This window comes from Capricornis sumatraensis, chromosome 11, assembly GCF_032405125.1.
Source record: "Capricornis sumatraensis isolate serow.1 chromosome 11, serow.2, whole genome shotgun sequence".
Taxonomy (NCBI): Eukaryota; Metazoa; Chordata; class Mammalia; order Artiodactyla; family Bovidae; genus Capricornis; species Capricornis sumatraensis.
In genome coordinates, this window is record NC_091079.1 from 87,902,176 (window position 1) to 87,926,278 (window position 24,103).

Here is a 24,103-nt window from a genome sequence, read left to right on the forward strand (position 1 = left end):
CGTTGCCCCTGGAAACCACCGGGTGCCAGAGCGACCCGGGAGCAAGACGTGAGAATACAAGATGGCGGAGGGCCTGGACGAGCTCTTGGATGAGGTGGAGTCCAAGTTTTGCCGACCAGACCCACTGAGACTGGGTACGGTCGAGCGGCCCAGAGGCGGCGGCGGCGGCTTCTTCGGCAACGACCAGAACCGAGCCGAGGCGAAAGAGAATCTCAGGTTAACAGGCGGGAGGGGTGGGCTGTTGTGGTGAAGCCTGCTCCAGGCCCTAAGGCCACCCCTCCGCCGCCAGACCGAAAGAAACGTACGCCCACCCACTCACCCCCGCCCACGACCTCCAGCTCCTCTCCGCGTTCCGGCCCAGACCCTCAGTTCCTCACTCTCCGGGGCCGCACGTACTCCCGCGCCTCGTCCTCGAGGATCTTAGCATCTCTCCCCGAGGCCCGACTCCGCCCCCGAGCAGGCCCCGCCTCTGAAAGCCCGCGGCTTCCCCAGGTGTGTTCCACCCGGACGCGTCCCCGGGGCTGCCAGTGGGGCAGAGAGGGTGCAGCTTAGGCCCCTGCTCTAGAACCCCAAGGGGGTCACGGTGACCCGGGCCTACGTCTGCGTGAGTGATTCTCGTCCCCTTTTCAGGTGCGGGGACCCCATGCCCCAGGCAGAACAATCCTTGGGCCAGCTGCTGGAGAAAACGTTTGCATTCTAGTCCATCATTTGTTGTTGTTTTTCCCTTTGAAGCTCAGAATTGAATGAGGTTGGATTTCAGATAAAAGGTGTAGTTACTGGTCACACTCTATTAATCCCACCACCATCCTTCTACCCAGGGCCCTAACTAAGGGTCCCAGAGGATCTCAGGCATCCAAATTGAAATTTGGGGAAATTTCTTAAAGTCTTGGTTTTTGATCCAGAAAGTACCTTTCATATTTGTCAGTCTTTTTTTTTTTTCTGTGTAATTATTAAATAGCAGTGACTTTCTTCTTATCTCCACTTCCCCTCAGTTCCATTTTTGCCAGAGTGAGTATAGGCCTTCAAAGTGATAACTTGAGAGGCTCTGCAATAACTCTTGCTTGAATCTCTTGGAAACTCTTGTGGAATTACACGGAGGCAGCTTTGGAGCAAACTAAGAGAGTCAGTCTTGTTCATTGACGGTTGCATCTGTGGGTTTGGTTTTGTTTTTGTGTACCTCTGTGTGATTTCCCAGAGCCCAGCACCATTGCTTCCCAATTTACTAGATTTACCTCTGATGACATATGTTTGTTTAAAAACTCACTGTCACAATAAAAACGTTCCAGAGTCTAAAGTTCAGAAACAGAAGTTCTTAAAATTAGTTGAGTGCTGGGCAGCATTCTAAGAAATAAATGTTGAGCCAACTAAAATGACTGCTTTGAATGGGCTCACTTGACTGTATATGTAAATATGACTCTCATTAATTTGTATATTGTTATCTTAAAGGCTGGACATCCTTCTGTACTGATTTCCAGCAGATCTACCATTCCTGTCCTACAGCAGTGTTACCTTGCAGTTTCTTGGTTCTTTTTATTCACTCCTTTGAGGGGGGAGAGAATTTATCAAAGAGCCTTCCAGAGCCTATTCATCTTAGGAGAACTAGCACAGAGGGACAGGATGACTTGGAGCTGGCTGCTGAAAATGGTAAGGATTAGTAAGATGGACAGATCCTTTCCAAGCACAGGTCCTTTTATGCCTCTCTCTCTCTGTAAAATCCACCATAATCCTCGCACCCCATCCCACCATACTAAGTCAAATTCTTCAATAATACATTTACAGAAGCTGTAGCAAGCCAGTACTACAGTTATTCACATGTTAAAACTTTTCACTTGGCAGTATATTTTTAAAGGTAAATTGCACAGAAAGCACCAACAAAGACCCTAAACTTAAATATAAATGCAGTATATAATGACAAACATTAAATTTTGTCCTGAGCCAAAATTGATACCAGAAAGTTAGGAACCTACTTATATTATGAACTTATTAATAGGAGACTACCTGCCAATTGTATAGTGATTTACTTGTATCTCTTTTTCTTAAAAGAGTTAAAATACTGGAACTGTGTCTTTAAAATGACAATTCTGCAACTAATATATGACTATGCCACATCTGGATATCAGGAACAGCTGCTAATATTTACAGATAATATCATAATCTCTTGATAATAGGTATAATAATAACCAACTTTATTGAATCCTTTCTGTATACTAAGAGCCTTATGTGTGTTATTTAATTTCCAAATCCTTATGAAGTGAATGCTATTATTACACTCATTTTACTGACCAAACAAAGACTTAGAAAAATAGTTACTTGCCCAAGTTCATATTTCCAAGTCTACCAGGACATTGTACACCTAGATAAAAGCTTTTTTGTATACCTTTCACATTTAATTGTGGCTCAAGTGTTAAACCCCAATTGTCTGTATTATGTAGAATATGTATTTTATTTTTGACAGAAACTATATTTTAAATCAAGATTCAATATAAGAAGCAAAGTCAGAGAACCAATAGCTATTTATTAACCTTTGATAAAGATTATTGTATTGTAGCATCAAAAAACCAAACATTATACCATTCTTTAAAATGTATATGCTTTCTCAGTGAAATGATGGCATTGTTTTCCCACTTCTGTAGGAAAACATAGGCAAGCATAGACATCGTAAAATTGTGTACTCTGATAACAGACCAGAGTCTTAATGTAAGCTGGCAGTTCGAACCCCTAAGAGTACTGAGGAGACTGATAACATTTGAATGCATCTGATTCTTGAAATTGTGAAACTGCAGGGGAGAGGGGAATCCAGAGAGAACACTCTGAAAACCAAAGGAGAGGATTTCTCAGGGAGAATTTTAGCAACCTGCTGTCACAATAGAAATTGAAGGAACTGGTACCCAAGTGTCAGGTGCTTCTGAAAGATTAAAAAGGATTGTTACTGAGAAAGGCCATTGAATGTAATGATTTGGGCAGTAGAGACTTTGGGGGCGAAAAGGAAGCTTCATTGTAGTTGAGGGATATAGAGGCCAGAGACGGAATATTACACCTGGAAGAAGTTTTAAATAGTTGTCTAGATCTGCTTGTTACACACAAAATGTCTGAGGTTCTGTGTGCTTAGTCACTTAGTCATGTCTGACCTTTTGAGACCCCATGGACTGTAGGCCACCAGGCTCCTCTGTCCACAAAGATTCTCCAGGCAAGAATACTGGAATAGGTTGCCAAGCCCTCCTCCAGGGCATCTTCCCAACCCAGGGATGGAACCCAGGTCTCCTACATTGCAGGCAGATTCTTTTTACCGTCTAAGCCGCCAGGGGAGCCCAAGAAACAAACCCTTTACCCTCTGAGCCACCAGGGAAGCCAAGAATAGTGGCATGGGTACCCATCCCTTCTCCAGGGGAAATTCCCAACCCAGGAATCGAACCGTGGTCTCCTGCATTGCAGGTGATTCAGAGAGATTAAATATTGAGTTGGCCAAAAAGTTCTTTTGGGTTTTTCCACAACAGCTTATGGAAATTTAATTTAAGCTTAAATTCCATAAGCTTAATTTAAACTAGGTGGATAGTTCTCAACTGTTGATGACTTTACCACTCACGGGGCATTTGACAATGGCATTTTTTGATTGTCACAACTGGGGAAGGGTGTGCTACTGGCATCTAGTGGGTAGAAGTCAGGGATGCTATGAAACATCCTACTGTGCACAAGCCTGCCGCTGTGGCACACACGTCAAAGAATGATCTGGTCCAAATGTCAGTATTTCTAGAAGAAGAAGCCCTCAGCCAGGTCACCAGCTGATGCTAAATCCAGTATATTAATACTTGTAAGGAGGTAGAACAATGGATAAAAACTACTGCTTCTGTGAAGAGGAAAGCATCCTTGGCAAGAAACCAGTATGGTGGGAAAGCATCCTTGGCAAGAAGCCAGTATGGTGGTGGTTTAGTCACTAAGTCGTGTCCGACTCTGTGCAACCCCATAGACGGCAGCCTACCAGGCTCTCCATGCCTGAGATTCTCCAGGCAAGAATACCAGAGTGGGTTGCCATGTCCTTCTCCAATGCATGCATGAAGTCACTTTAGTTGTGGCCGACTCTGTGTGACCCCATGGACAGCAGCCCACCAAGCTCCTCTGTCCATGGTATTCTCTAGGCAAGAATACTGGAGTGGGTTGACATTTCCTTCTCCAGCATTTAGTAAATGTTAGCTGTTAAATAGAAGTCCCATGCAGTAACAGTTTGTCAGTAATCCTGTGATGGCTTTACCTGCAGAAGATAAAGAGGTAGTTGAGGTACTCCGTCAAGCAACTAACACTGTTCTGTGTGGGTTTGTCATTGATCGTTTGGTTATATAACCTTTGGCTCCTGTAGTAAAGAGACTATTTTTTGACTTACAATGGAACCCTTAGGGGAAAATTAGACATATGAAAATTATCTTTGCTTATAATTCTCAGGTTTTACTTATAATTGTACATATTTTTTATTCTTAAATAAGCGGTTGATGTAATTTAAAAAAGTACATACCTACCTTTCTCTTATATATCATATGGCTTTAAATGTTATATTTTAAGTATGTAAAAGTACACATGTGAATTTGTACTCAATAAACTACATCTTTTTCTCAAGAAACTTGGGCTGCGCCCATAATACAAAAAATTACATCACGTTTGTCCTTTTGTTATCAACTCTAATAATAGACTTTATTGAAACAGAACTCTTCGGATTCTTGACTGACTTTATCTGCACTTAAGCTTCAAATGTTTTCTTGTTTTTTTGTTGTTGTTTGTTTTTTCAGATCAGCAGAAACATTTGAAAAAGAAGATGATCTTGACAGTGTTATTAATGAAATATTTGAAGAGCCCCACTTCGACAAAAAACACTTTGTAAGTAAAATGTCGTAAAGGTAACAGCAATTCTTTCAATATCTCAAGACATGTTTAGAATAATCTGAAAGCTTATAGAATTTACAAGTATCTATAGTCCTGAATTATGAGAAGTAAAATTGTTTAAAGAAATTATTCCAGTTAGATTTATACAGGAAAGAAGTATTAGAAACTGTGTGTGTTTTGCTGTTTATTTCTCATCAAGAATGATAAATTAGAAAAGCTGTTGAACAAAATGCAACTTACAGATGAAGTTGATTACTTGTATTTATTTGTAGACTCTAAGAGCACTCCTCTAAAAGATTAAAATCAGCTTGCATTATAGGAATGTGCTTAGCATCTCAGATGCTTTGCCATTGCTCTCATCCCTGAACTAATGAGTGAGTTGGTAATATGTTAATTTTTTAAATACTTGTGTATCTATGACAACTTTATAAAAGCTTGTAAAATAATGTAACAGCCACCTGTATATTTACTACTCATACTGAACATACCCTAACATTTTGCCAGATTTACTCGTTTGTATTTTTTTTTTTTGGTCACGCTGCGTGGCTTGCGGGACTTTAATTCCCCCACTGGGAAGTGAACCCGGGCCACAGTAGTGAAAGTGCCACTGAACTACCAGAAGCTATATATCTTTAGATCAAGGCATTTCGGAAAGAGAAGAGAATACTTTTCTAAAGAAGTATTAGAGAAGATAATTTGAAACAAAAATAGCTTTTATAATCATGAAGAAATATACTTTTATACATTTCTTCTGTGTGCTCCCCTTTTTTTGAGGGTGAGGAATCAGATTTTATTTACTTGTTTGGCTGCACGTTGCAGCATGCAGAATCTTAGTTCCCTGACGAGGGGTTGAACCCATACCCCTTGCATTCAGAACTTGGAGTCTTAACCACTGGACCACCAAGGAAGTCTTTGTATGTTCCCTTTTTGAAGTTAGTTATTACATTCAGTTTTCCAACCTGCAGGAGAGAAAGCAACCCAAGTAAACTTCTGGAGAAAAGCAGATTGATGTCAAACATTGACTGGATGAGAAAAGAAGTGTGAATTGCCAGTCCGTGCCCAGCTTATCCTAAGAGGCCAGATCATGCTCCTGAGAACAATACTCCCTCCCCCATTGCTCACCCATTGTGCTGTGTTTTTCTTTCTTTTTTTTTTTTTTTTTAAAGTTAAAGTAAATGGTAACCCACTCCAGTATTCTTGCCTGGAGAATCCCATGGACGGAGAAGCCTGGTAGGCTACAGTCCACAGGGTCACAAAGAGTCGGACACGACTGAGCGACTTCACTCACTCACTCATAGTTGACTTACAGTATTATGTTACTTGCCAGTTATTTTGTTCATTAACCATTTTCAGACTCACCCAGGAAAGCCCAGAAACAACTGCAGATGTCCCAGTGTGCCAGCTTTGAGTCATAAACGTGAGCCAGGATGGCACATGGAGCATGCTTCCAAAGACAAAAAGAGACTCAGGCACATTAGTATTTTTCAGATATGCACCAAAAATGTTTCCAGTTCTGTTTATTTAACAAATAAAAGAGTTAAGAGAAAATAGTAAAACAAAGTATTTTGCCTCCATTAAATTTCCTCACCTACTAGGTAAAATGATGGCATGTCTCTGCATAGTTTAAACTGCCTTTTCTCCTTCTCATTTCCTCTCCTTGGCGGTGGTCCTAGTATGTGGTTGGCATATGTTGTTTGGTACCTTATACCAGTTAACACTTAATAAATGCTTGCTAATGATGATGTTATGTAACTATATAGGAACTACTGTATGGTTGTGACTTGGTAGCTCTACATTTTCATTGAATATATAATGGTTGATACCATTCCGTTTGATCAAAACTAATATTCCTGAAGTTACCCAGGAGTTTGGTTAATTTATTTTTAGTTCAGGTGAGTACCATTCACAGCCTTTAAAATGAGTCTGAGGTTTTTTTCCTCAATTGCATTTTTCCAGGATGAAGTTTTAAATAGCAGACCCTTCATATTAAATCACTGAAGTCTAGTATTAACTGAAGAGTTATAAAGTGACTCTAAATCTTAGCTTGCTAATAATGGCAGTATGTCAATTTTCTAGACTAAATGTTAGCATAGTAATTTGTAAATTCCTCAGGGAGGTCTACTTCCCTTTTGCTTTTAAAAGGTTTTGATCATTGTTTTTATTTCTGAAACTTTAAAATCATAGGAAATTTTTATTTAAGCCATTTTTAAATACTTTTGTTATAACAAATATTAGTTTTCATGTTACAATTATCTAAGTTACCTGTGGTCTTTTATTATTTTGGTTTTTTTAACAGAAATTAAAATCTAAATCTTCAGGTAACACATCTGTCAGAGCTTCCATTCAAGGCCTTGGTAAAAGGTAAGTCGGGATTGCTTCAGTAAATTACACCCAATGGTAAGCACGGTCTAGTAGATTTTGTTACCATTTAGCAACATTGAGCAACAAAGCACTGGTTAGTTTTCAGGGGAAAGACTGAATTGCAGCGTTTTTGGTGCTCTTATGGTCTGTGACTCCTTAGCGCAAAGGAACTTGAATGGGAGGTTATTGCTGTTGTAAATAATTTTCTGCTGTGTGAAAAAAAGTGTGAACAGTTTCTCAGAATTAATGTGCTGTTATACTCTTCAGTATTTACTTTGTCCCTTACATTATTTGGCAAACACATTTTCCTCTGACTCATTTTAACTCTTTGAGTGGTCCTGAATGTACAGGTTTTATCCAATAAAGCACTGACCCTGGAATGAATACCTCTTCCTTATAATAAATGACTTGCTCAGGAAAATATACAATTTGATTTCAATAATATAGAGTCAATGAGGCCAAATTAACTTCTCATCCCTCTTTTATGTTTTGGTTTTATTTTTCTCCCCTCTGTTGAACACGTCTAGCTGCAGCCCAGTGTACATTGGCGGAAGCACTGTTCCATGTGGGATTGGGACAAATACTTCACAGAGGTAAGATGTCAGAAATAGAGTACACATTAATTAGGTCTTTCCCAATTGATACCCTGTTGGAACATAGTTCTTATCATCTTGGCATGAGTCTGTTTCATCATAAGAGGTATGTTTTGTTAGCCAGTCTGAGGACACTTTCCTGAAATGCATATTATGCGTAGGTGATAGTTGTGAAAGCTGTGATGTTGGGTATGTGGTGTTCATTGTGTTGACACCTTCTCTGAGATCCACTTAACGTGGCTGGGTCACTTCCATCCCAGCTTGGTTTCCACAGGACACCGGGAGCTGAGCTTCTGCTTTGCCCTGTTTCCCTCCAGGCGCTGGAGGCCAGTGAGTAGACAGGGGAACACAGCCACGCACTATATGGTGTGTTATGCACCCTGCCTGGGCCAAGCAGCGTGAGAAGCTGCAGGTCTGGAGTACCAAAGAGTTCTTAGGCATAGTCTCTTGATTTTACATATTTCAAAAGCAGAAGCCCTCCTTTTGGCGTCTCTTCCCCAGCCCACCTTTTACCCAGTGTCTCACTCAGGACCTTGTTCAGGGTGGTCTTACAGTCACGGTACTGCCTGTCCCAAGCCCCCTCAGACTCCCAGGCTACTCCACTGTCATTTGTCGTAAAGTGGGGAAACGGACTGATCTTTAGTAAATCTTTTTTTATTGAAGTATAGTCGTTTACAATGTTAATTTCTCCTATCCAGCAAAGTGATTCAATTGTACGTATATATGCATTCTTTTTCATGTTCTTTTCTATTACGGTTTATCACAGAGTACTGAATATAGTTCCCTATGCTATACAGTAGGAGTACCTTGTTGTTCGTCCATTTTATGTATAATAGTTGGCATGTGCTAGTCCCAAACTCCCAAGCCATCTCCCCCCACCCCTTCTCCTTGACACCCAAAGTCTGTTCTCTTGTCTGTGAGTCTGTTTGTTACCGAGATTAGTTCATTTGTGTCATATTTTTGATTCCACATATAAGTGATATCATACGGTAATTGTTTTTCTGTTTCTAACTTATTTCATTTAGTATGATAATCTCTAGGCCCATCCATGTTACTGCAAATGGCCTTATTTCGTTCTTTATTGTGGCTGAGTAGTATTCCGTTGTGCATATGTGAGGTGAAGTGATGTCACTCAGTCGTCTCCGACTGTTTGCAGCCCTATGGACTATAGCTTACCAGGCTCCTCCATCCATGTTATTTTCCAGGCAAGAGTACTGGAGTGGGTTGCCATTTCGTTACCCAGGGATCGAACCCGGGTCTCCCACATTGTAGGCAGATGCTTTACCATCCGAGCCACCAGGGAAGTCCATTGTGTTAATGTACCACATCTTCATCCAGTCATCTGGCAATAGACATTTAGGTTGTTTCCATGTCTTGTTTATTATTAAATAGTTCAGCAAATCATTTTACTGTCCTGATAAATTTGATTCTACTTTTACAGAAGCCTACTTAACTAAATTACTATGTTTTGTCTAATTATTTCTAAAACACTTTTTCTGGTAATTTTTTAAGAAATGAAAGACTGTGCTATATGACTACACAATCACACTTCAGGAGAGATAATCATTGTATTGAATAATAAAAGTGTGATCCAAAAAGACATTGTTGAAGGGTGCAGCTGGCCTAGACCTTGGAGGCCCAGAAAAAAGGGCTGTGGGACCAGAGGGAAATTTGGGATCTGAGGCAGCCTAGACCAGGAAGACCAGGCTGTGGACAGGCTGCAGCAGCCCACAGGAATGATGCTTGCCGTGAGGGCTGTAAATAAGTGTTGATAGCACCTGACTCATCCTGCGTTGAGGACTGTCTGTACAAAGAATTAGAGACACAGACTGCCCTTAGAGAAGAATTCTGTCTGGTTGCTATCAGTCCCGACTTACCCGTGTGAGCCCAGTTGGACTTGTCTCAGCCATTGCCAGACCACTCTGCTTTGGATCCAGGCTTCTCTCAAGTCACCCGTGAACTATACAGCGAGGGTCTCCTAGTTACCATCCACTTGTATCTCCTGTAGTCTCACCCACATAGAGCATTAGAGAAAAGATCCCTCACATACAGTCTTGAGCACCTCTCCCCTGTTCAGAAGGAAAATGAGAGCTGACATCTGTCTCATATTAACTCTAAACTCATTGTTTGCTTTACTAAATTGTTGTCCTTGTTCTTCCTCTTCTTTTTTCAGTTCTTTTACCTCCAGTTGAAGCTTAGGTCAGATACTCTACTTCCAGTAGAACACTTGTTACGCTTCTATTAATACTTTCCACTTAACATTTTTCTGCCTTTGAGTATTTTTACATTTTTTCCCTGTCTAGAATGGAAAACATACTTACCACATGCAATTTGCATGTATATGCACAGGTAAATGTTTATATTCACAGATCTTCTTCACGCATCACGAAGATATTAATCATTGACCACCCTCTTCATGACACAGATCAGCACCCACAGAAAGATAAGCACGTACATATTCATGTGCATGTAAATCATTACATGTGTGAAGTACATTATACTGTCCAGAGTACTTTTTTTGTATATGTGTATTGGTTCATCTGCTCACGGAAAAAAACCAAGTTGCAGATAGAACAAGAATTTTTAACCCCATTTTATAAATGAGGAAGCACTGGTGTTATTTTCGTTAAACATGTACTAATTCATCATGTTCTTGCTAAGTCCTAGGTTTTAAGTGAATACCTTGTGGCAAACAAATAAATGAACACTTCCCTTCCCTCAATGAGCTTTTAGTATAGATAAGGAAAGAGACTTTAATTCTACAAATAACTATTTAATTTCCACATAATATGTAATATAAAAGATAAGTGCAGAATGCTATACACATAGATAATTGGCATTCTAGCTAATATGAAAGGTTAGGGAATGCTTTCCTAAGCTAATAATATTTAATCAGACTATGATGCGATAAGTAGGAGGTAAGCAAAGAGAGGGGACCATTGGCACCACCCTGTTAAATGAAGACACACTGCATTAGATGGGCACACCATGCTAGGTCATCCTGAGCTTGAGAAGCCAGAGGTTCTGGAGAAAGGGAGCAGCCAGGTGGGCTGGAGTGTGTTGAGTGGGGGAAAGGGTGGCTCTGGAAGGAGCTGGCAGTCAAAGGATGTTTGGTTTGGGGCCCTGAAGAGGATTTTAGAAACATAAGTCCTAGGGCAGTGGAAGCCATTGGGTTGTTAGGTTTGTTTTTTGTTTTGTTTTAAGCAAATAAAGGTGACATAATCATATTTGTGTTTCTAAAGAAATTTTGGTTCTAGAGTAGAAAATGGATTGGAACTTGGAAGGACAAGACAGGAGAGAACACTGGAAGACCAGTCAACAAGCAGTAGTTAGCAGTGGTCCAGGAAAGAGACAGTGATGGCCGCGGTGACCTAAGTGCTGGCAGTGGCTGTAGGGAAAGGGCTCTCACTTGAGATACTTAAAGTACATAAATGACAGAATTCAGTGATTAAATGGCTATTGGAGGTCAGAGAGAAAGTTGTCAAAAATGACTCCCAAGTCCTGTTCCTTGCCCAAGGCAAGGACTCAACTGTGTAATTTGATTCCTAGTCCATTATGTTTTCTAGTATACCAGTTGATTATATAATGTATGCAAGAAGGAAGCTCTTCTGCTACTGTAACTGTTATTTTCCAACTGCCCAAACAGCAGGACTCCCCAGTGCACGGTGTAGATCTGACTGAGAACCACAGAGTCTGTGCAGAAGACGGCATTGGGCTGTGTTATGGACATTCCCACCGCTAACATCTTTTTACTTACTAGCCAGATAAAAGGACAAAGCCATTGGTGATACCTTCATGTTTGTATTTCCTCACATTTTAGAGGAAAGACCTGACAGGTATCTTTAATTGGAACCATGAGTTTGTGTTAGATATTCTTTTATATATAGTTAGGAAAGAAAAATATATTTAAGCTCTGAAAATAAGCACTGGTGTACATGCCGAGGGTGTAAAGGAGGGCCTGCTGTACCCGTTAGATCGGTTTGATTTTGGATGAAGCTCAAGTTTGAGCGTAATCCTGAATGATTTTAGAGTGCAAAGATTTGAGTCTTTTACCCAGCTGGTGGGAAGGAGGAAGAGTAATAGCAAAGCATGGTGGCATTGATAAGGTATAGATAAAGCCAAAGCGTTATTTTCAAGCCAAACTGAATTTTGCCCTGCTCATTTTTTAAACTACTTGCAAGCCTGGAGTATTCCATAGACTGGTACTAATTATGATCTAATAGAGTGAATCGTAGCAGCAGGATGATTTCTTAGCTGCAAGTTAGTTTTATGTTTCTCAGAGGACAGTGTTTGTAGGAAAATGTGGTAGTGTGAATAGATTTGAATAAACTACTAAATTTTAAATTAAAAAGCTGTATTTAACATTATGGTTGAAATTTTACACATACAAAATGTCAGGAAATTCTAAATTATAGTTCCCACAACAGCAGTAATTCAGCCAAATTGCACATATGTATTAAGGCATTAAAGTTAACACTCTGTGCAGTCATGTAATAAACTACATATGCATAAGAAAGCCAGTTATAGCAGCTTTGGGAACCATCATTTTGCATTTTCCTGACCTGTACATTCAAAATCCAAGTTCAGATGTGTACAAATATAAGTGTGTTGAATTTCCATATGTACAAATTCAATTTCATAGGTTTCTAACAGTTCAAAAGAAAATATGGAATTGTTTTTCAAGCTTGTATAGATTTTAAATGTTTAGTTATTGTTATAATTAATATTTTTAGAAATATAAAGCATTATCAAACTTTCAGGCTAAAATATATTTGCAGTTTTGAAGTTGACATATCTGAATTTTAGAGGGAAATAAAAAAATAAAATGATGGACTTTATTTTTTAATTTCAGAAGTATTATATGTTTATTGAAAAAAATAAAAACAAAAGTCAAAGTGTATAAGGAGAAAGATAACAATCTCCTTCCAAACTTAGACAGGATATTAAAAAGCAGAGACATCCCTTTGCCAACAGAAGTTCGTATAATCAAAGCTATGGTTTTTCCAGTAGTCACATACAGATATGAAAATTGAACCATAAAGAAGGCTGAGTGCCGAAAAATTGATGCTTTCCAACTGTAGTGCTAGAGAAGACTCTTGAGAGTCCCTTGGACAGCAAGGAGATCAAACCAGTCAATCCTAAAGGAAATCAACCCTAACTATTGATTGAAAGGACTGATTCTGAAACTGAAGCTTTAATACTTTGGCCACCTGTTACAAAGAGCCGACTCATTAGAAAAGACCCTGATGCTGGGAAAGATTGAAGGCAGGAGGAGACAACAGAGGACGAGATGGTTGGATGGCATCACTGACTCAATGGACATGAGTTTGGACAAAGTCTTGGAGATGGTGAAGGACAGGGGGAGCTGGCATGCTGCAGTCCATGGGGTCACAAAGAGTCAGACAGGACTGAGTGACTGAACAACAGCAAAATGTTTTTATAAACTTATGAACACCTGTACAGGAAAATCTGGGCAGTAGATTTTACAAAAACAGCATCATGCTATATATGTTATTGTGCACCTAGCTTTGTGCACCTTTAGGTCAATAAGTAAATGTAATTATCTGTCTCCCTTTATCAACTACCTGATATTCCATAGTATAAATGTTATTCAATCTTTTCCCTCTTGGATAGCTATACAGGTGATATCCTGTTTTTCTGCCATCTCAACAATACTGCAGTAGAAATTCTTGAGATACATGCCTATATTCTGGTACTTTTATTTGTAGATTCCCCAAAACGGGATTGCTGGCACAACAGCTAGGTATAATTTTAATTTTAAAATTATACCAAGGTTTTCCCCAAAAGGTTAGAAGTTTACATACCCACCATAAATGTCTGAGAGTGCTAATTTTTGCTAACATAATTGGTTTAAATATATATTCCATAGTTGCTTTAAATTTTAATTCTTTATATGTGTTTTAACTTTAACAAATGCTATGTGCCACCCACTGTTATAAGGATTATCAGTATTAGCTTGGCTAGCTCCTCCTAATTGTGAGCGTGTAAGTATTATCACCATTTAAGAGATAAGGAAACTGAGTCACAGAAAAGTTAAGTTACTTGACTATAATTACACAGCTGGGGAATCAGCATTTGAACCTAGGCAATCCTGTCTACACTCTTAACCATTCATCTATGCTACCTATATTAGTGAGAGTATATTTTAGGTTTTTTTCATTTTTGTCATTTGTAAGCACTGTTTGTCAGTATAAGTATTTGATTATGTGTTAAAGATGTTTTCTTTCACTCTATTAATGGTCTTTTCACTTTGTTTTTGGTATCTTAGAAAACCCTTATTTCCTTATAATTTTTAGATGATCAAATGTATATTGATTCTAGTTTTAAAATACTTCAAACAATGGAGATTTCTTTAAATCACAGTTACTATACAAGTCAAATTGTTTGCAGCAGCAATTAATAATTCTCATTGTATGTTATCGTTTTAATCCTGATGTTACCGTATAGTACATGAATTTTGAGATTTGCATGGCATTTCAGTTCCTCAGGTTGTCACTGACTACCTGTTATGTGCTAAGTATCGTTTTAGCAGTTCTGTCCTCTTTCATCAGCAGCATTTGGCCCTTTACTACATCTCTGCCATCAACATACAAGCCTGCTCTTTTTCCATCTGTTTTAAATATAACCATTTCCTAGTCCCACTTGCTTTACAACTACCACTTCATCTAAAGAAACTGCTTATGTAGACATACCTTCCCAGTGAAACCTATGCAGACCACTGTATTTAAAATTACAGTACAGTTCCTCCCAGTGCTTCCAGTTTTATTGACTTGACTCTACTTTTTATTTTATTTAAAGCATTTTTATCATCTAACATAGTATATAATTTAGTTATTGTAAGTATTGTTTATTCTTGAATTAGAATCTAAGCTATATGAGGACAGAATCTCACCAGCACATAGTAGGCTTTCAGTAAATATTTTTTAAGTGAATGAATGAATACATTAATACAAAGTAGTGGGAAAACAGAAGCAAATAAGATATTGTCCCAGCACTTACAGGAGAGACAGATTCATTTCAATACAGTGTGGCAACCCTGAAATTTTCATTAGGAAGGGAAACACTTAAAAAGTTATCTTAAGTGAAGATCTACTTAGGTGCAATTTAAAAACTAAAAGATCTACATATCAGTTTTTTTCTTTAAATCTGTAAATATATATGTGTGTGTATATATATCAGTATGTAAGATCTTAGTAAAATAGGTAGGTTTATGCAGAAATTTAACCTAAAAATTCAAATAGGTAATCAGTCCATTAGTATAAAAATTTATAATCAGATTCATCTTTGTGTCTCTGTTGTTTACTCAGTAATCTGTAATGTATGGTATAGTCTATGAATAAATGCAGCAGATTTTCACATTTTTAAAATATTTTATTTATTTGGCTGCATCAGGTCTTAGCTGCAGCATGTGGGATCTAGTTCCCTGACCAGAAATGGAACCTGGGCCCCCTGTATTGGGAGCATGGAGTCTTAGCCACTGGACCACCAGGGAGGTCCCAGATTTAAACTCTTCAAATTTAAACTTACCAATCATTTCTAATGTACAGTTCTTTTTCTCTGAACAGAGCATGTGACCATCTGCGTTGTACAGCCTGTGATTTCTGGGTAGAAAGCTACGATGACTATAGGTGGGACAGATCATGTGATTACCTGTTTTTCAGGTATGTTTCTAAAAACTTCACTCTGTGAAAAATGTACTTAATGCAACTTTATATTTCTTATTGTGCTGTGATGCCTCTTGGTGGCCTTGGCCAGATTGTGTGACCTGCACTCTTTGATATTTCTCACATCATCTCCTTTCCATCTGTGCTGTCAGCCTAATTAAGGACATGTTAGTTCTGGACAGGAGTTCAGAAGTAGCCTCCTCACTATTTTTCCTGAGCATAGTCTCTTTTTCCAGACCACCCTTCACTTGCCGAGAATTAAAGCATAACTCTGAGTATGCCATTCTCTTGCCCCAAACCCCTCTGCTTACAGAATAGTGTCCAAATTCCTTAGCATGGCATATGAGACCCTCCACGAGTCAGTCCCCATCTGTCTATCACCCAGCTTTGTTTGTCTTTCCACCATATAGTCTTCACCTTTGCAAGATTATAGCTACGTCAGAGCACTCAGTGCTCCCATTCCCTGTGACTTGGGGTAAACTCTCCACCTCTTGGGGTACCTTCCCACCATTTTATCTACCTAAACCCTGCATGTCCCTTGGTACAATTCGTTGCTCATTTTCCATGATTCCCGTACCACTCTCTCAGCTTGGAATTAAACTCATCCTTTTTCATGTGTCCATAGCACTTTGTACCTGTTACAGTACTTAACTGTAATAAAAGGTTGAAAAGCTCTTAGGTTTGTATATGTCTGCCTCCCTCCTTGTGGTTGAGATAATGTCTTACTCATGTTTTTGTAATACTTACTGAATGCCTAATATTTTTTTTTTGGCTGTACTTTGTGACATGTGGGATCTAGTTCCCTGACCAGGGATCAGACCCAAGCCCCCTGCATTAGGAGCTCAGAGTCTTAACCACAGGACCACCAGGGAAGTCCCATGAATGCCTAATACTTTTAAGTTATAAAAATATATTTGAAAAAAAAAATATATATATATATATATTTGAGCTATACCTTCACATTTTCAAATAAAAATTAAGGGCTAAAAATTAGTAAAGTACATATATCATGCATTTTGGGGCCCCCAAACCTATGCCTAAACAAAGAATATATTCTCAGATACAAGTAATCAGAATTATTACAGCACTCTTCTGTAGCATAGGAAACTGGTGCATGGCTTTCTTCACACCTTTCTGGTAGCTGTTCTCATGTAAATCTATAGGAGTCTCCTCTAGGGTTAATGTAAGAGTTTTTAAACTTTTCACAGCAAGAAATGTTCTGAAAATCTTGTGAAAACTTTGAATCCTCTCCATATATGCAAAGAAAAACTCAAATATGTAAATACATAGAAAAATTACAATTTGAGAGATTTCATGGTCCCCAACCCCAAAAAAGCCTAGTGTCATCCCCAAATCCAGGTCAGGAGCCCTTATACCTGACCTGGATTTGTGTTAGTCCACTTTTTAATCCCATTGTTGGAAAAGTTAGCTTTTAATTTCAGATTCATTTCATCTTTTCTGACTTATCTAAGCCCTCTGCTCTATGCTTTCTTCTAGTTGATGCAGTGCATGGGGAATAGTCCACATATTTCGCTAAGATGAACCATCAATTTTTATAAAACTAGTATAATAGAATGCGTATACCATCAAAACGTCAGTGAGCACAGGCATAAAGGAAGCTTGTTGGTGATTTAGTTGTCCTTGAGGAACTTAGAGTGTCTCTGAGTTATCGAGAGCAAGCGCAGTTGGTTTACTGTAGATCTGCTTGTTGCTGTTGTGCTTACTCGCTCAGTCATGTCCTACTCTTTGTGACCCCATAGACTGTAGCCCGCCAGGCTCCTCTGTCCACGGAATTTTCCAGGCAAGAATGCTGCAGCAAGTTGCTATCCCTTACTCCAGGAGATCATCCCAAGCCAGGAATCGGACCCACATTTCTTGCATCTCCTGCATCGACAGGCAGGTTCTTTGCCACGAGCACCACCTAGGAAGCCCGTAGCTGTGAGCAACCTGGTTTTTAAAAACTACAGACTTCTAGATAGAGCTAGAAGATTCATTACATTATTAAAAATAGATGATGTTTATTGTGATTTATTTTTACACAGCATACTGAATACAGTGTTTAAAATAAGAATGATGAGTAGTTATTGAAATCAGTAGAAAATACCATCTCAGGCCTCAGGATGCTTGGGAATATGTTTGGGAGGTAAGAGAATGGAACAAATAAAGGAGAGGCTGTGAATCCCCATCAGGATATAGATCATCGATATATTTTGTAGAGCTTACTAGCATTTCTTTTTATCAGGCTTTCTTTAGGACCTAGCCTGTAACGTTGTTAAATACCAGGCTCACAAGATGAATAGGACACAGTGCCTGCTCTCAAGCAATGCTCAGTTTTGAGAAAGAGAGACACTGTTACAACATCACATGATAAATGTGAAAGAGGAGTTTCACAGGGCAAGGTGGATGCATTCCCCCCTGAGGTATCAGAAAAAGCCTCAGAGCCTTGAAGGATAACCAGGAGTTTGCCTGGCAAGCCAGATGGACACTGGTGTTCTTTTAGGGGATATTTTTAAAGACACGGGTGAAACCGCATGGTGTGTCTGGCAACTTCCAAGCAGTTTGGACTGTGTGGAGTTTTGGATATAAGAGCAGAACTTGGCGAGGTGAAGTAGGAGCAAGAGATCAAAAAGAGCAGAGGCATAGAAGAAGTGCTGAGGAATTTGGACTTAATTTTTTTAGGCAATGGATAACCACTGAAGGTTTTTAATCAGGGAAGAGAGCTGAATATTTGAATTTATGAAAGATTGCTCACTATTTATGGGAACCAGACCAGTTTAGAATCACAGGAATTAGTGATTCCTGAGATCATGGCATCTGGTCCCATCACTTCATGGGAAATACATGGGGAAACAGTGGAAACAGTGTCAGACTTTATTTTTTGGGGCTCCAAAATCACTGCAGATGGTGATTGCAGCCATAAAATTAAAAGACACTTACTCCTTGGAAGGAAAGTTATGACCAACCTAGGTAGCATATTCAGAAGCAGAGACATTACTTTGCCAACAAAGGTCCGTCTAGTCAAGGCTATGGTTTTTCCAGGGGTCATGTATGCGTGTAAGAGTTGGACTGTGAAGAAAGCTGAGCACCGAAGAATTGATGCTTTTGAACTGTGGTGTTGGAGAAGACTCTTGAGAGGCCCTTGGACTGCCAGGAGATCCAACCAGTCCATTCTGAAGGAGATAAGCCCTGGGATTTCTTTGGAAGGAATGATGCTGAAGCTGAAACTCCAATACTTTGGCCACCTCATGTGAAGAGTTGACCCACTGGAAAAGACTCTGATGCTGGGAGGGATTAGGGGCAGGAGTAAAAGTGGATGACAGAGGCTGAGATGGCTGGATGGCATCACCGACTCGATGGACATGAGTTTGGGTGAACTCCGGGAGTTGGTGATGGACAGGGAGGCCTGGCATGCTGCAATTCATGGGGTCGCCAAGAGTCGGACACGACTGAGCGACTGAACTGAACTGATTGCAGATATTGTGGTAATCCAGTGGGAAGGAAATGAGGATCTGAGTTAGACCAGAGATGGATTCGAGTGCTATTTTAGAGGTAATCCTGACTGTGGAAGATGAGAGACAAATGTCACCCAGGATGGGTCCTAGATTTCTGTCTTGGTTTACTAACATGGGCCATGATACAGTCCATTGATAGAATTTAAGAACAGTTTTGAAGGAGTCTATACGTTCATTATGGGAGCTGATGAACCTGTGGCTCAGAAGCTCAGATAAGAAATGTCTGTACAGTGGTAGTCAGAACCATGAGACTGGAAGATGTTGCCCAGAAAGGTGACTTGGAAACCTGTCACTGAATGCAGAGTTAAAGGCTCATTTAGTTAAGATAGGAGATGCTTTGATGTTTATATTGCAGAGGGGAGGGAAGACATTGGAAGGGGAGGTTATGTGAGTATCAAGGTCCTAGAGGCTTTGGTGCAGAGTGCTGATGGAAGTGAGCTGTGGGTAGGAAGAGGCCTCCTCTGTGCCTGGGTAGAAGGTGGTCATATGCTGATGTGTTTGGGGGGAAAGCTAGGAAACGGAAGCCTTTTCACATCTCATTGCCTGGTTTTGTGAATGAAGATGTGATCTGCTTGAAAGTAGAGAAGTAGAGGGGAGATGAAACACTTGAGGAGGATGGGAAATGATCACTGGGGAAACCAGAAGTAGGTGATGACCGAAGACAATGTAAAAGTTCTAAGAGTATCCCTGAATGCCCAGCAGGACATTGGGAGCCATTCATTTTTAGTGATACCAATCTGCATGTTGGTTATACAGTAAAAACCGTTTTAGTTGTTTCATTGTCCTTATCTTACAAGTGAGGGCAGTAAGTGTAGCCTAGCTTTGATAAGTTCTAGAACTTTCTAAAAGAAATGTAAGCTATACTTGACCATCCTGCTGTAATAGCTAAATAGTGAAAGTGAAGTCGCTCAGTCTTGTCCGACTCTTTGCAACCCCATGGACTGTAGCCTATCAGGCTCCTCCGTCCGTGGGATTTTCCAGGCAAGAGTGCTAGAGTGGATCGCCATTTCCTTCTCCAGGGTATCTTCCCAACCCAGAAATCGAACCCGCATTGCAGGCAGACGCTTTACCGTGTGAGCCACCAATAGCTAAATAAAATGCTCTTATTTTTCTATTAAATTGTATTTCCTTTATGGAAAATAATGATATTTTCTTTCAAAGCTTTTAAAATAATGCACTACGTGAAATGTATTAATTAATTAGTTCCTTGGCCTTTGTGATTCCTGTTCCTGAAATCTGTAAGGATTCAATCCAATCAAGTGTCAGATGTTAAGTTTGTCAAAATATATTACAGATTGAATAAAGAACACTTCTTCACATAGCCATTTAGGGTTTTTTGTTTTTGTTTTTTTTGTAGCCATTTAGTTTTAATCAAACATATTTAGTTTTATTCGGCTGTTCTCTTTCCCATAAAACTTCTTCCTTCCTTCCCCTGTCTCACTGTAACCTTAGCTGAGTCGTTGAGCTGGTCAAAGTCTCAGTTTCCTGAAGTCAGACCCTTGGCCTTGGAAAGCCTCTCAGGTTTTTGTTGATGTCAAACTTGTCCCTGAATTTTGTGCGGTGCTGTGTGTGGTGCCCACTGGCCGCCAGAGGGCACTTCGTACCCTGCTTTCCTTTGCAAACATCAAATAACAGCACTGTCTTTTTTTTTTTTAATTTGTACTATATTTCATTTTTACTGTGTATTTTTTCAGCATTCCACTTGGAATTTTTTCATCTTCTTTTGCCATGGAATAGTTACATAAATTCAGTACATGAACTGTGAAAATCATAGTTGATTTTCTATTAATTTCTATGAATTAATTTCTGTAGTCTTTTTTATAGCACCAAGTCAGATGGTTATCATTTTTCATGAGTTCTGCCCATTGACGCAATTATGTTAAAATTATTGACATTTATTTCAGGAGAGACTTTCTTTTTTTCCTGATACTATAAGTGAATAAGAACAAATTGAAACAAATGAGATACAATATGAATCCAACACATAGAAATAACAAGCACTTTTTCTCTATTAATGAAAAATTTCTGTAGTTAACATATCAGAAGCCTGTTAACTTTATGCCTCTTACATGCCCTCCATGTGCAGGCTTTTAAAATATGGCACAGGTGAGTATTTGAGGTTGGAGATGAACCGCCGTCTGTTCCACTCTGTTCTTACTTCATGTTGCCTCTGATGGGACGAATCAGTGATTCTTCAGCTCCTTACGTCACTGTGTTCTACAGCAGCCCTAGTAAACAGACGTAGAGGATTACCATTTTAAAATACTGAAACCCTCAGAAAGAGAACACCAAAGCGCTTCTCCTGTTTTGCATGGGAAAACTCTGAGTAGTTTAGTGTTTGACTGTAAAGATTGGAAAATAAAGCAATGAGGATTTCTTTTCTTTTTCTAAGTCATTAAGCACTGAACAAAGCTATTATACTAAAACCTTCTTGTTTTACCAACAGGAACAATATGCCAGAATTCCACAAATTAAAAACAAAGCTGGTAAAAAAGAAAGGAACACGAGCATACGCCTGCCAGTGCAGCTGGAGAGCTGTTGAAGAACTGACTGACCTTCAGACCGACCATCAGCTTCGCTGGGTTTGTGGCAAACACTAAGGATCCAGACTTCCTACATTCAGACAGCTGCATTCATGAGCGCAGTCTCTATTCATCACCACAGTGTTTAGGTAAAGGTACATAGTATCATGCCCTTTGGAAAAGACAAAATTTCATTTAATGACTGTACAAATTTTCAAGGACTAAATGGACTTGGGAAGATAATGTGCTTTAACATTTTGGAATTATTCCTTTCTGATATATGAGCATTTCACTTAGTAAGGTAACAGGTTATCCAAATACTTCTTTGCTAGGTTGTCTCCTGGAGTTTCATACAGATACATAGCCATTCACTATTAATTGCCGTACTCCTGACTGCTAATACACTTAGCATGAGTATTCCTCTTTATAGCAGTTAAAGGGGATAAAGCTGGCCCTGCAGAGAGGTCACTGAGGGGGGTACATGTCACCTGCTCTGGTCAGATCTGCTGTTAGCAAAAATCATAATTTAGACACATCAGAATCCATATAGTCAGTGACTGAGGAAAGGGTTTTCAAGAGTGTGGGTGAATTGTAGGTGAAAACACTGCCTGTATCTGATCTTACTTCACAAATTCAAAGCAATTCTATGCACAATAGTAAGTATATATTACCAGTTTTAATTTATTTCTCCTCCTTTTGTTCATTTAGATATCAAAAGGTATCTAGTTTTGTATTTTAGCAAATATTCATTTCTATATTAAAAAGGTTTTTTTGATGCACCTAAAACTAGAAGGAAAAATCCTGATATGGATCATTGCTGGATTTTCCAATATCTTCTTGCCTTTAATGCCCTAAAACTCCATTAAGTAAAGAGAACAGCAAGTAAGATATTTTCTTAGGCAGCCTGTTGATTTTTCTGGTAGGATCAGGTTGACATGCTGTTCATTAGATAACTACATGAAAAGAGAAATAAAGCATAGCTGAACCAGCAGGTAACCTGTTGGGCTCCTTAATATGACTAAGACTTGAGGAATCCTACAAAGCAGCACATTTGGAAAAGTGGTTACCTCAAAATTACCAGCTCCCAGCCTCATCAGGAGATTCCAGTTTGCCAGATGCTCTTCACCACATGTGTCTATTATGCAGTTCAGATATGTGACACAAGGCTTCCTTAAAGGGATTAACCAAATACAGTTATGATCTGTTTAGTCTTATACTGAATCTGTTTCAGCCATTTTACTCAAGCAAAGAAAGATCTGGTCATTCAAATCCTTCTCCTAACCGTGACACTTTTGCATATGTGTATAACTTACTCTAGTAAGTCAGTCTAGTATACTAACAGGATACATCTCACTGGTAGATGCTCACATTTTTATATTAAGGATATGTTTACAGATCTTGTCTTTCAATAAAAGTGTTTTATCCCCTAAAATTTTATCAGAAACGTAGGAGGATCTGGGTTGAATTGCCTATTGCAAAAAAAAGCAGAGCAGCAAGATCCACACATTCAGGACCTCATGGAATTTGGCACATTTAGTCATAATGGTGATTTTTTTTTTAATTTAAATGAGCAAATTTGCTAAATTATGGATTTGAATTTTTTGCTTTTATTATTTCATTATAACTATTCTGTAACTTAGATATATTGCCCATGTGTAGCAGTCCATAACATAATAGTTATAATAATTAATTCCCCAATGTCAGAAATGTGTAAATGAGTTCATATTTTTGTTGGTAATTTACTTTATAAGCTTTTTAATATTGCATAATTTTTAATCTGAAATGTAGAAAGTATATGTTTATATACAAATGAGTAGACTAGTACCAGTTGTAACTTATTAGCCAAAACACAGCTACTTTACTGTCAATGTAGAAGAGTGTAGCTTGTAATCAATTATAATTTTTAAATGCAAAGTCTATAAAGCTTTCAAGATGTTTTGCCCATTTGTTTTCAATATTTATAATAATTTTCTACTACCTTCAAGTATCTTATTTTTTTTAATTAAAGTTTTATTGAAATACAGTATGTAACAAACCCACTTGTTTATCTAGTTGTAGAGCCCTAGTGCTGGCTCGGTAGTTGTGGTGCACAGGCTTGGTTGCTTGGCAACATGGGGGCTCTTAGTTTCTGGATCAGGGATCAAGCCTGAGTCTCCTGCATTGCATGAATTCTTAACTGCTGGACCACCAAGAAGGTCCCAGCAAGTGTCTGTTTTTTAATCAAGCCAGGCAGCTACTTTGTTTGAACTCTGTTGTACTCTCATACCTTTATCTTACCCAAAAGTAAATAAATAATAAATAGCTTTACTCTGTATTTAGGTGTATTTTTTTTGTTTTATAATAAAATATTCATATGGGGATTAATGTGATATAATTTTGATAATTTCCTTTAAAATGTCAGCAAAGTTTTGAGCCATCCTGTTGAACAGAGAATGTATTTATTTGCATTGAGGAAGAGAAGCATGCCATAAGTTTCAGTGCCTGTGTAAGCATGTATGTGTACGTGCACATGTAAGAAAGTGTGGCAGCTAAAGGAACAGGTCTGCGTGTAGGAAGGAGCC

At 39.0% G+C, this 24,103-nt stretch overlaps 1 protein-coding gene across 2 annotated transcripts; it reads left to right on the forward strand.

Annotated features, from left to right (window-relative positions):
- Positions 1 to 61: 61 nt before the first annotated feature.
- CFAP418 (cilia and flagella associated protein 418) lies at positions 62 to 23,757 on the forward strand. Of its 2 annotated transcripts, XM_068983768.1 has the most exons (6): positions 62 to 216; positions 4,776 to 4,863; positions 7,166 to 7,230; positions 7,758 to 7,823; positions 15,410 to 15,505; positions 21,467 to 23,757. In XM_068983768.1, exons 1-6 carry the CDS (start codon positions 62 to 64, stop codon positions 21,618 to 21,620), a joined length of 624 nt encoding a protein of 207 aa, XP_068839869.1. In that variant the 3' UTR covers positions 21,621 to 23,757. The 2 variants fall into 2 exon arrangements, with proteins under 2 accessions (XP_068839869.1, XP_068839870.1); XM_068983769.1 differs by lacking the exon at positions 15,410 to 15,505.
- Positions 23,758 to 24,103: the final 346 nt, after the last annotated feature.